General features: G+C 40.4%; 1 protein-coding gene across 4 annotated transcripts in view; it reads right to left on the bottom strand.

Moving 5' to 3' along the window:
• tll1 (tolloid-like 1) overlaps positions 1–13756 on the bottom strand; it is a 48188-nt gene that overhangs the window by 11376 nt on the left and 23056 nt on the right. For all 4 annotated transcript variants that reach the window (XM_020620783.1, XM_020620785.1, XM_020620786.1 and 1 more), the window contains 10 exons: positions 13332–13456; positions 10991–11106; positions 10657–10759; positions 9874–9990; positions 9513–9658; positions 7754–7949; positions 7509–7634; positions 6205–6365; positions 5918–6098; positions 1004–1129 (listed from right to left, as the gene is read on the bottom strand). In XM_020620783.1, the coding sequence (XP_020476439.1) occupies positions 1004–1129; positions 5918–6098; positions 6205–6365; positions 7509–7634; positions 7754–7949; positions 9513–9658; positions 9874–9990; positions 10657–10759; positions 10991–11106; positions 13332–13456 (1397 nt within the window). The remainder of the gene's footprint in view (positions 1–1003; positions 1130–5917; positions 6099–6204; positions 6366–7508; positions 7635–7753; positions 7950–9512; positions 9659–9873; positions 9991–10656; positions 10760–10990; positions 11107–13331; positions 13457–13756) is intronic.

The following is a 13756-nucleotide window of genomic DNA, read 5'->3' as shown; positions in this document are numbered from 1 at the left end:
GGTGCTTCTACTAAATACTGAGCAAAGGGTCTGAATACTTATGACCATGTGATATTTCAGTTTTTCTTTTTTAATAAATCTGCAAAAATGTCAAAAATTCTGTGTTTTTCTGTCAATATGGGGTGCTGTGTGTACATTAATGAGGAAAAAATGAACTTAAATGATTTTAGCATATGGCTGCAATATAACAAAGAGTGAAAAATTTAAGGGGGTCTGAATACTTTCCGTACCCACTGTATGTATGTACCTGACTGTCTGTGTATCTATCAAATGAATTGTGAGAGTTGATTACATGTATCTGTTTTTGATATTTACATCTCAGTGCTATACTTTACCAGGCATTTATGTCATTTTTGACATGCCTCAAAGTTGATACTGTCCAATTAGTGACAGATTGCGACCAACACCTTTTTAGCGTGACATGACCTAAACTTGTAAGATTGTTGTTACCTCACAGTCTGCAGTCACAGTAAGTCTTAGCTGTTAAATGCAAGTTTAAGTCAAGTGAGAGGAAGTCAAGGCTTAAATCATTCAGTGCATTTAGTGTATGTAAGTCCTTCAAGACAGGTAGCAGTCAGGAAAGTTGACAGCTTTAAGGCAAGTTCAAGTCAAGTCCCAAGTCCTTCTGGTCTCTCAGTGCTGACATTAGAAGAACAAATCATTAGAACATTTTGATTTTAAGTTGCTCTGATAATTCTTTTACACAAGTGATTTCAAATCCTTTCAACGCACAAGTATGTTGTAAAACCTTTTTGGGCACAGTTCTTTGAATTTTTCTTTTTGTTTCTGGATTTTAACAGATCAAATCTGGAGACTTAAATGTTTCGCTTTATCCCAGTCTCAGGCCAAATCATGACTATTGGGAATCAAATCTCAAAGTCAGTTAAGTCTAACAACAGTCAATATTGTATGTTTCCATTTTTGCAACTTAAGCTGGACTCGATCCAGGGACGTGCATGTATGTTCCAATGTGTGTGCGGATGTGAATGCACGTGAAACCCACCTTCCTTACAGTCATGTTTGTTCTCATGCAGTACAAAGCCATGGCGACACTGACAAACGTAAGAGCCCAGTGTGTTGATGCACTCGTGCTGGCAGCCGCCGTTGTCCTTGTTGCACTCATCTTTGTCTGTGAGAGACACATGCAACACATCACTTGTGGAAACAGCAAAGAAATGTGATGGAGGGAAGCAAGGGGCCACACAGGGAAGAGGAATGGAAGGATGAGACCGTAACAAGGAGGAGGAGGAGAAGTTTTGAGAAAGCAAAGAAAATAAGAAAAGGACGGAGGGCGAAGAGATATGAAGAGAAGGAAATCAAATCAAACAAGGAAGGTAAAGTCAGTAAAGAAAAATGTGGAGTAGACTACAAATTAGGAGAAGTGACAAAAATAGCAGAAACAAAAACATCCAGAATTACTAGTCTGTGGATTATTAGTTAAACTTTGATTTTCAAGGCTGAGAGTTAAAGCCCAAACCACCCCAGCTTTAAATACTGTCTGGAGCCCATACTAATATCTAATAATTTGTAAAAGAAAGGTTAGAGGAAACGTGATAAACATTAGCATAGCAGGCACAGTGAAAAATAAACTCAGACAAAGACAACTACAAAGAGTTACGTTTGTTAGTGTGTGTGGTTCTGTTGGCCTGTAAAACTGTCTCTGTGCAGCTCTTCAGAGTCGTGGTCACGGCTGTTCTGTGGTCAAACTCGACCTTGGCTCTGAAACTTCTCTGAACATAACAGCTGGTGTCAGATCAGCTGTGCTCTCCTCAGGCCAGACCACCACTGCTATGTTAGTTGGGTGTGTTCACGCAGCCAACTGAAGAGAAATGTCCGTCTTCATGTTTGAATCCCATAACCCTCATTTATTTGGAACGATACTGGAGACCTATTTCTTATGTCCCACCTGCACAGTACAAGGTAAAATGTGTGGGATATTAAGTTGTCATGATGATGCCAATATGTAGTCAACACATTTCCCTATAAATAAACATTAGATTTTGAATCACTTTGCTCCATAAATCTGCATACTAGCAAGGAGAACAGATTTTCTTGATGCTATAATAATGCCTTACTGCTGTTAACTCTAAAATGTTATATTAAATCATCTATGACAATATATTGTCTTGCTAATTCATACATATATTAGCTCAAATAATTAGCTCATTAGCATAGCTGGTTTTATTTCTGTCATGGTGATGCAATAGCTTTGAGAGAAGGATACTGTACTGTTTTAGGAATCCACAAATTACTAGGTGGTTTTGCCAGGTGAGCTGGTGCTGAAAGGATTTTTGAAGACAGAATTAAAGCAACCTTACAAGAATTGTGCTGATATGACATTTGGAGAAATATGCTTATTTGAGTGTCAGATGAGAAGGTCGATATCAAACTCATCTGTGTGTGTTAAATATGATGGTACAGCCAGAAGCTGGTCTTTACTGGCATATCAATCTTCTCATCAATCTCTCTTTAGTAAACAGTTTTTCCGTTTGTTTCCCAGTTAAGTAGCTTTAAGGTTGTTCAAACCGTATTTCACACTGTCAGATAGGATAACACACATAAGCCTCCACGTGTTATATGGATCCACAATTTCTGATGTAGATTGAACTATTTACATGTATATTGCACAATTCTACAGTATATATACTTCATACTAACATATTTGGTATCTTTAGAACCTTTAGACTAAATTTTAAAATGACGTTCTGTGGATTTGGACAATGTTTGGCTATAAAATGACTGACTGATATTTGCAGACTTTGATATTTGTAGACAAAAAGAGCCAACACAGCTAAGGTGTTTTCTTTCCTCTCCTTCATCCTCTAATTTGTGGCTTCTTCTAACCACAGGGCTCCTTCTCAGGTTAGCCGGGTAACGACAAAGTGCTTCAATGAGGCTAAACACTGGGGTGACAGAGTGGATCTCGGGGATGGAGGTGGAAGGAGCAGAGAAGCCTTGCTCCGAATAGGGTTGCCAAATTGAGAACAGTGGCACTGTCAGAGACAGACAGAGAGAGGTGGTAATGCACAGATGACCACACAGGAAGACAGGATGTAAAGGGAGAGTCTGGGAGATGGAGCACTGTGTGTGTGTGTGTGTGGTGGTGACTGTGAGTAGAGACAGATTACTATAAAGAGATATGAGATTAGATACAGATGCCGGGTCTCACCTCAACTCAAGAGCTTGTGAGTCAAACTAGATCTGTTTTTAATGAAACCACTAAATCCCCCACCCCCCCACCCCTTGCTGTGTATGTGTCTGTGTGTGCACATCTGATGTGGTATCACAGTGCTATTGTGGGCTTGGTCTCACCCTATCACAGGCTAAGAAGCTTTGCGGTTGATGCTGCACAACGTTCATTGTAACTTTCTTCAGGTCAAGCACACAGTGTTCACATGTACACACACACATGCACGCACACATGAATTAGTAGTGTGTGGGAGGCCAAAGGGACCTCCCTTAAGCTGCTGGCTTGTTGGCAACAAAAGCTATCCCTGGAAGCTTCTGACACTTGCTGAGCCTCTCACCCAGCAACTTTTATCACTCATAAACACATTATCTGTAGTTGAGTAAGTAACTTATCTACATCCACGCTCCACTGGGCAATTTAACTAACATATGTTCAAGGTTTTCTGCTGTTAGTTGAACTTCGCCTGACTCATCCAGCCGACAGCTCTACTTCCTCTGAGGCAGAAAGAAGCAGCCCATTGTTAAAATGAAGTTGCCTTTTGAGGCTGATCAGTTTCGGCATTTCCTTTTTAATTAGTGCCAATGTCAGAAGAGTAAGAATAGAGAAACTTAGATCTTCTCTTCAGGACAACTTCTTAAAACTGTTATTGTCTGATGTTGACATTCAACAAATCCATCCCTGCTACACTGAGCACGGGATATTTTTTGTGATGTACCGGAAAGTCATAGCTGTGCCCAAAATTCAATACTCCAAATTGATTCCTAGTGTATTCTCAGGATACTTTCATGCTTGGTAAGTAACAAAATCAATCAATAATATACTGTACATACTGTGTTCACTTGATTTTTGAAACTTTTGTCCTGAAATGCAATGACCAAGATAAAACTAACAATAGACAGTGGGGACATTTCTGAAACATTTTAGACAATACAAAGCAATCAGTCTTTCAATCTGGGAAATTTTCTACCCTTGAAACTAGTTGTAGTTTGCAGGGGTGCAATCTGATTGACATTCACTGGTGCACATCATGTACTGTCCATTTTCCCTTTACTACTAAACAGTGCAGTACTTTTGTTGTGTACTAGCTCTGATATTACTATATCTGACATTATGATGTTCAATCTATCTATTCAATCTATTACATGAGACCAAAATCTTCATGTGTGTAAAACAAATATGTTTAAGCTAACACTGAACCAGTAATGCTTCCAATTAACTAAAGAAATGTGCAGGTCACTGTGTTCTCACAATATGACTCTGCTGAAAGTGATTAAAGTTGTCATGTATTATCACTCAGGCCTACCTGAAACAGAGTAACAATAGTACATGATATAGAATTGGGACACAGCATATCGTTTCCTCTAGATAAGAATGGATTAAAGGGGGATCCATGCCATTAAAAAGGATCCATCCATTCATATCACATGGCAAATCAGAGCCAATCAGAAATGCCGATTGTGAGGTCATGTTACCTCTGACCTTTGATGAGGTCGCCAGCTTGTTGTTGATACGGCCATGAGTGGGAGAGCGGCCGTGCTTTATGTCCTGGCATGATTCAAACACAAACATACGCTCCTGACACAGAGCCAGCCTGTCTGAAGGAGAGATGGCAGAGCGCAGGGTGGGTGCAGGAGAGTCAGTGGAGACTCAGGAGATACAGCATGATAGAGACACACAGCACATATAGAGAGGCAGAAAAACAGCTGCTGCATGGACACAGATGTACACACATATATATGGATATTTCCACAAATGCAAGCAAACAGTAACACAAAACACAAAACACCACTGAGGTCCTAAACTGCCACACATGCACAGTTTTAACTGAATTGCGACTTGCAGGCTTACAAGAATAACAACGATAACAAAATCTGTGTGTTGGACAAATTACGTAATTTCCTCAGAAACTGCTCGGTTACAAGCAGTTTGAAATGAACAGAAGCTTCTACATAAATGTCCAACATCCTTGTCTCTCTACTTTTTAACAGTCTGTGAGCAGCCAACACTGAACAAAGATAGCAGGTGCAGGGAGGAGTGAGGCGTTGAAAAAAAAATTCAGACATGATCGTTCCCACATCGGTTGCATGGCCAGAGAGCGGATCAGACCTAGGACCACATATGCAAGTGGCCCAGATCTGATCTGAAAGAATCCAGTTTGGTTTGTTCACACATCTGTGATAAGATGAGATCTAAATCAGTTGGTGGGGGGATTAAGCCTGAGTCACTTCAGCAGGTGATGTGAACGCAGCTTTAGTGGTTGTTGGCAAGTGGGTTTAAAGTTTGGTCGGCATGTAAAAACCTAATCATTTTGACGAGACTACTCTTTGACCCTGCTGTCATGAGCCCATCTAATGAAAATATTCTGTGGGTGAATGCTGGACACCACCAAAGCAGAGTAAGCCACTACAAAAATAATTTTCACTTGTTAAACATATCGCATATTAGTCATACGCCACATGTCCAACACTCACTTGGCTTTAAAATGTTTGTAATGCAAATTGCAGCAGCCGTGGACAGTTTTATGTCATTTACAATGGATTCCAATAGCAAAATATCAGAATGTCCGTGGCCACTTCTTCAGCTGCCTCTGCAGCATAATCAGCTCCTCTGCTGACCATATGCAAGGTAACTACTGTATGTTCCACACATTTTGCCAAAATATACTCTGTCCACCCTTGATAACCACATATACATCTACACACAAACACATATTTACATGTGGCTTACCTGAGAAGAAGTGAGCCTTGAAGCCCTTCTTGGAAACCGTATTGTCCGACTTGAACTCAATCCTCATGTTGTTGTACTGAGAGGTGATGACCTCAGGGACCTCGGTGCCACAGTATTTACCGTGCAGCTTAGAGTCAGATGAGAGGCCACTCCGCACCTCCACGTAGTCATATTTACACACCTAAACATACAAATAAAGCTTGTATAACACACATACACAAGATGGCTACTACGTTTCACATCTTCCTTTTTGCTCTAATTAACATGTCACACAGAGACACACTGACCTCATTACCCTCCAGCTCAAAAGCCTCAAACTGCATAGAGATGCGATACTGTGTGGGAGCAACCACCTGCCACACACAGTTCTTGTTGGGTGGATATTCTTTAGGCCAACCAGGAGTGCTGATGGTCCCATTCAACTTAGAGAGAAGACCGCCACATGCCGCTGCAATCACAAGAAACAGACACGCTAAAAACAGTGTACAGTAGTAATGGTTTGTCATTTTTATTGATTGCTGATACGTTTTTATCAGTGTTGGCTCAAATTCACTAGTTTTAAAAATTGTGAATGGTTGTGTTCGTGGATGCACAAACTTCAGCCAATCAAGTGCAGAGCTTTTCCAACAGAGCTGTGAGCTAACGTGACTGACTTGGCTTTGTTACTGCAACAGTTGTGTATGGAGGGTGCAATTTCTGATTTGGTGAAGTTATGGCTGAAATGTGGATTGCATCTGCTGATACCAATCCCAGTGGAAATTTTCCTAGAGCCGCCAGATTCACCTAAAAGGGACGTGTAAGGAAAGTCATTACTATTACATTTATAGATCTGAAGTGGAAGTCAGCACATTAGCCACAAACCACTTGTCTTCTTCACTGCAGGTTCTCCTCACACCACACTACAATTTCTGGCCATGCTCAGTTATATCTACTGACCCTTATCTGACCAGGGGGCTGAATATTAGACAACTATCCATCAAAAGTGTATGAAAACATGCTTTCAAACTCATAGGTGTCACTGCTGCCAGTGAGATTCATATTTATTATTGATGTACTTCATTTTGTTTATCCCTGGGCCCTAATGTGACTGAACATTTCTAAAGCAGTTTCCCCTTTTTGAGGTAGGAATGATAAAATAGCTAACAAAAATAAACCCAAATGTGAATGTAATACATAACAGTAACTTAATTTTTTAAATACACAATTTCTGCATCATTTTCTCACATATTAATTCACTGAGAATGCCAAAGTAACTACTGCTCTTCAAAGAAATACAACAACACCACAATTTATCCAGCATAGCTTCTGCTCTTGCTCAGCTTCAGAAGTCTGTTCAGTGGTTTCAGTATGTGGGTCATTATGAATAATCTAATTCGTGGGATTAAAGGACCTTCACAGCATTTGTGGTACTGGAACAAACAACGCATGTGGCTTTGTGTCAGAAACATGCTTTTTCCTGTTGATGACTGTTAGGATGTTTTGTTTTCTGATGAGTCAGACTTGTATCCTGCAGAAACACACAGCAGCATACAAAGAAATGCACATACAATCACAATCCTTGCATAGCAGACACAACCGCACACACAGTTACCTTCACAGCTCTTCTTGTCTGGAGCCAGTTCATAGCCCGGGTCACAAGCACACTTGAAGCTGCCGAGGGTGTTTACACACCTCTGTTCACATCCACCACTGTCTGGCTTGGCACACTCATCCTCCTCTGAAAAACACACGTCAGAGCACATGTGCACACGTGAAGAATGCTCTGGTCCAAAAAAAAAAGAGAAATAAACACACAATCAGCAGACGCACACACAACTTTCACAGTTACACACACACCTTTAAAAAAGTTAGCAGCAAAACCGGCCTTGTTAACCGTCCCATCTGAAACAAACTTCATCCAGAGTGTGTGGGACGTAGAGCGCACATCTTCAGGTTTGTCATAGCCACAAAATCGACCAATCAGAGGGCTGGTCTCCAGAGCGCCATCACGAACTTCCAGGTAGTCGTACGCACAGCTGTCATGCCTCTCAATCTGCAGAATTATTAATGTAAGTATGCACAAGCACAGAGTGACACACTGCACTGCTGTGACTATTACCATGCATCATGTGACAAATGCTAATGAGGAAATACTGTAGTTCCTCTTTTCACAGGCTGGGTTTTAATTGTGCAGTTTTGCCCATCATTTACTGTGTAGTTATTACTTTAGGTTAGCATGTAAATTGTTGAATAAGAGATTGGGGAATGTGGCTTTTCTATAACAGAGTCCAAAAACATCAAGCACCTGATCACAAAGACAGAGTCCAAAAACATCAAGCACCTGAATAAATAAAAAAACAGCACAGAGCTGCATCAGAAATACTGGGAGTATTTCTGAGTAATCCATCCTTTTAATATATTTCCAAGACATTACATTACAGAACATAAATAGAATATAACAGAATAAAGAATCGGATAGAAGACAACAGAACAGAATATACTGTTAATGCTATAGAATATAATGAAATAGAACAGAATAAAAAAAATCAAAGACTAATATAGTTTTAAAGAGGCTGATCATAGCTGCAGTGAGAAAATTACCTTCAGCATGTCATGTGTGAAGTCAGGTTGAGGACAGACTGACTCATTTACCACACTGACATTTTTACAGTGCAACAACTGCAAAATTAATCCTCAATTGCTCTGTGCTTCTGGACACACACGGACACGCACCCATTTGTTTTCATTCCATGTGGGGATTAAACATTGGCTTGCATTTATTTTCTCATTTTCTAGAGACTTTTCTTAACCTGAACCACAACCACTTCTTACCTTACCCTTACCCTGCCCTTAAACCAAGTCATGACCCTCAAGATTTACAGGAAAGCTGAGTCCCCACAATGTGACTGTGTAAACAGGTTTTGGTCGACACAACAGGGCTGCCAACCCTCAAGGATCAGCCGGGAGACTCCCAGAATTGAGTTAGTCTGCTTCAATCTGGGAAGTTTTTGATGTTTTAAAAATATTGACTGAACTCATGGAAGTAAAATGCCAGGAAAAATACAAATACAAACAGAACTCCAGGGCACCAACAGAGAGTGATATTGCACAATTTATTTTAATTAAATTAATTTAGGCTACTCATACTGTAAACACTACCTTATTGCAGGGATTCTGCATCGCCAGTGTTCTGCCTTACTTTGTGGTGCTGAAGGACAACTCCTGTACAATGTACTATTAATGCCATCATCCAAGTGGTTTTTATTTTCAAAGTTTGCTGATATAAAAGGTCAGAGCTGTCTAACTTGTGGCTGCACCTATGTCTATCTGTGATGGCTGGACTCTGTGAAGTGAACACGCTCTGAGTGCCCCCCCCAAAAATACTCCCAGATTACTGACAAATAGAGTTGGAAATCCTACTGCACAATATATTAATATAGTAAAACCTCTTTAAAACTACATCACTTTTTTCTTTTTTTTGCTCACAAACACACACACATACCTTCTGAATTAATTTCCCAGTTGCTCGACAAGTGTGAAATTTGACCCAGACATTCCTCTGTACACACACACAGAGAAAGCGAGAGAACACACACACACGCAAAGGGTGAGTCACCTCGAAGGCCTGGAAACTGAGCCCGACATTGTATTCCTCAGACACTGTGATCCTCCACACACACTCTTTGGAGGGTCTGTAGTCATCGGGATAGTTGGGAGACTGGATCTGTCCTGAGTCTTTGTAGATCTCCCCTCCACAGATCGCTGCACAGGAGAGAGAGAAAGAGAAAAGAGAAGACAGATGGGGGGTTACCATTAACTGCACTCACTGAGCAGCAACACCTGAAGTACAAAAACTCTAATCATCTAATTTACAGCCTGTCCTTGTTTCTTGATACACAGTAGGTTTACAATCTGTGAAAAGATGTATATTTATGTATTCATTTACATCATTAAATATATGTTTGTAGAGGCGTTACCTTCATAAATGGCGGCAAAACCTTTTCCCACCCAGTTACTGCTGCTGCGGAACTCAATCCACATTCTGCTGTCGGTGGAAGTCAAGACGTCAGGAACTTTATCTCCACAAAACCTGCCTGTAAAGTATACACACAGGGCATATTGTAAAGTGTGTTGTCCACTGATAATATGGATGAAATGTAGCATTTTGCTAATTCTCCTTTGTACTTGGCAAGTGCCAGGACCAAGAAGCAAATTTGAGCTGATGCAATAACTTGCCAGTATCTTTAAACGGGACTTCCTGACTTGGATTTCTTATCTTCTCACTGCTATCTTCAACATTTGTGTTTTGAACACACTCTCACAGTCACTAATCATTAAATGTGATTTTAATTCGTCAGTCACAACTAAAAAGCCAATTGTTTTTGTCTAATGAAATCCGCATATCTCCAAATGTTCTGCTCCTCTGTCCCCATTAGCCAATCCTGACTTCCCTCAGACTCATGCATTCTTTTGCCATTCTCCATCCATCTGCCAGATCCCCCCAATCCCAGGCATCCGACCTCCACACCCACTCTGTAATGGACTCAAAGCACTTTTGTACTTGATCTAAATAAACCATTAAAAGCCCACAGTAATATCTGAACAGAAAAACTGATGTTTTTCTTCAAAAGTGAAAAGTTTATATTTTGGAAATACATGTTTATAACAAGACAATGCAATGAAGGAGTGAACAATGGCCAGCAAGTTTATTTGAAGGTAATCTGCTCCTTCACCGCTGGCTGTCTGTCTCTCGACCTTACCAAGCAGAGGAGCTTTCCTCCAGTAACCATCCCGAACTTCAATGTGGTCATACCAGCACAGACTGCTCTTATACAGATCCATGGTGGTGAAATTGAGAACAATCTGGTAGGGCAAAAACAAAGAAAAAATGTATACATTTAATACAAATCTATGCACTTTAGCGACAGAATAATGGGAGGCAGACTGGAGGAAGAGAGTGGTATCTCTAGTGACTTAATCAACACACAGTCATTCTCTCAGCAGTCCTTTATTATTACTGGCTATGCATGCACATTCATTGCACTGCAGGGTGCTATTGTGTGTGTGTGTGTGTGTGTGTGTGTGTGTGTGCACCTTCTCTCCGGGTGTAACAGATATTCTCCAGACACAGTGAGTGTATGAAGGGTATCCGTTGGGGTAACCAGGAGACGAGAAGTTACCCGTTGACTCTTGGAGCGTCTCTCCACATGCTGAATCACAAGCACACACACACACACACACACACACACACACACACACACACACAGATAGATTTACATTTTTGTGGCAAGTCATGCTGTTGTGCCTAATCCTTTCAGTTGTGTGCTGATGACTTAAGATTGGTACATTACTAAAGAACACATGGCTCTCATATTTGTTAGCTCTCAATCTGCACAAAATTCTTTTTTCTTGCTGCCAATTTACCATAATAAATATACTACAGACTATTTTGTCAAAACAACAGCCTCATTCTCTCTGTTTTGTGTCAAAGTTTATATCTAAATTATCTTATCTGTTCATATGGAAACTGTTAAAATTGGATTTCTGATTCAGAAAATAGTAAAGGAATTAAAATGATCCCTGAAAGCAAACTCATGTTCCATGTTGTCTTTGGCTTCTTTCAGTTTTCTGTGTAGGAGGCTACAGTATGCCTGTTTGTTTTACTGTGTACATGAGCACACGTGTGAGGTCTGACCACAGTCATTAAGCCCCATCACCATTTCCCCACCAGTGACTTACTGTAAGTGAACAGGAGTGGCTTTTAATTCATCACAGTAAAGGCAATTCAAACAATGAATGCAGCTGGATGGGTATTAATGGAAAAACATCTAATACTTTACTGTCACGCTTCATTCTGAGTTTAACGCTGTCGCTCCCATTTAAAATGACATTAGCCAAATGTGCTCCTCCTATCCCATTGTGCATGCTGTTTTCCCCCACAATGCCCTGGGGCTGCATTCATCTGACAGTGAATATGTTATCACTCAAATATGACCTTATAAGGCTGAAGTTACATGTATTTCCAGCAGAGACAGTCACCTTCTCTTATCAGGATCAAAACAGATTTAAGAGAATAATATGCAATATAATGATCTTAAATTGTAATATACTGTGCTTACACCGATCAGCCATAACATTATGACCACTAACACATGAAGTGAATAACACTGATTATCTATTTACATTGGCACCTGTCAGTGTGTGGGGTATATTAGGCAGCAAGTGAACATTCAGTCCTCAAAGCTGATATGTTGGAAGCAGGAACAATGGGCCAGAGTAAGGATCTAAGTGACTGACAAGGGCTGAAGACTGGGACAGAGCATCTCCCAGTCTGCAGTGGTTAGTACCTACCAACAGTGTCTAAGGAAGGACAAACAGTGAACTGGCGACAGGGTCATGGATGCCCAAGGCTCACTCATGATGAGGTTGATCTACTGAGAATGAAACTTTTAAATTTAATTCATCCTTTATAAAGGATTCCAGTTAGTTTCAACCTTTGTTATAATGACTGAAAATGAGAAATACTGTACTTTGGTCTCTATGAAGAGAAACTTTCAGTAACTATAGTGGTAATATCACACCTGGAGCTGAGAGGCTGTTGAATTTGTCTAAAAAATTTCTCTAACTTGTTCTCACAGCCACAGTTTTCAGTCCTTTTTCAGAGGTTTTTCACTGAATGGTCGACACATTTGTCCTCTTCCTGACAGTATAACTGTGGAAGCAAAAGGATTCAGAGCTGCAGAGTGACACGAGTGCCAACATGACTCCTGTGTACACAGTGTTAGGCAGGTGGTCATAATGTTAAGGCTGATCGGTGTATATTATGTGATGCAGGACAAAACAAAATTAGTCAAAAATGAATACAAACACTATGAAAATGAAGACTTTGGTGAAATTATGTCAACCAAAATGGTGACAAATATTAGGCTATTTAATCTGTTTGTTTCAGATACTGGACTTCATGCGTACACACTGACCTAGATTGTGAACTCAACTTGGGATGTGTGTGTGTGTGTGTGTGTGTGTGTGTGTGTGTGTGTGTGTGTGTGTGTGTGTGTGTGATGGTGGTGGGGGTCTCAAAGAGGGATGGCAGCATCAAAAACCTTTGCAACATTTTTATTGAGAGCAGATCGAGCTCATGTCAGAATGGTTCACTAGGGACCAGAGGGATGCCAGAACAGCACGGCTGTGAGCAAGAACTGATGGGAAGTGTGTGTGTGTATTTGTGTCTGTGAAACTCAAAAACAGAGCTGGAAGCATTACATGAAAAAAACAAATTACTCAACTTCACCTCTGTGCCTTGGAGAGTGGAGAGGTGGGCCAATTTTACACCAAATATACGAGCAGATAAACAGAGGCCATCTTTTGTTTCTTAGCGCACACATGTACCAACATACACATACACACTGTAGTGTTATAGTAAATGTATCAGTACCTGGACATCTATACAGCTTCCTTGCCTGTGCAATGTCTCCCTTACTGAGCCTGGCCCGCTGGCCAATAGCAGGTCGGACCCCATTGTCATCTCTGGATGGAAGGATGGTGTCGAGGAACATCCCCCTGCAAGAAGAAAAAGGGAAACTTACACATCTTGCTCTGGTTTCATGAAAAATAAATAACATTACAACACAAAATTTATTGTAAAATCAATGAAATACAAATTTATATAAGAATTATGCATAAGATGGGGTATAGCGATCACACCAATGTAGCTTTCATACAGTCTAAATTGTTAACATTTTTCGATTTAGTGGGATATAAGACTGCTGTGTTTATGTATAAAGCCAGGAACAATTTATTACCTGGTGGAATTCAAAAACTATTTAATGAAAGGGAAGGGGGATACAATTTAAGGGGTCA

This window comes from Monopterus albus, unplaced genomic scaffold, assembly GCF_001952655.1.
Source record: "Monopterus albus unplaced genomic scaffold, M_albus_1.0 scaffold247.1, whole genome shotgun sequence".
NCBI lineage: Eukaryota > Metazoa > Chordata > Actinopteri > Synbranchiformes > Synbranchidae > Monopterus > Monopterus albus.
This window is presented reverse-complemented; position numbering and strand designations above follow the sequence as displayed.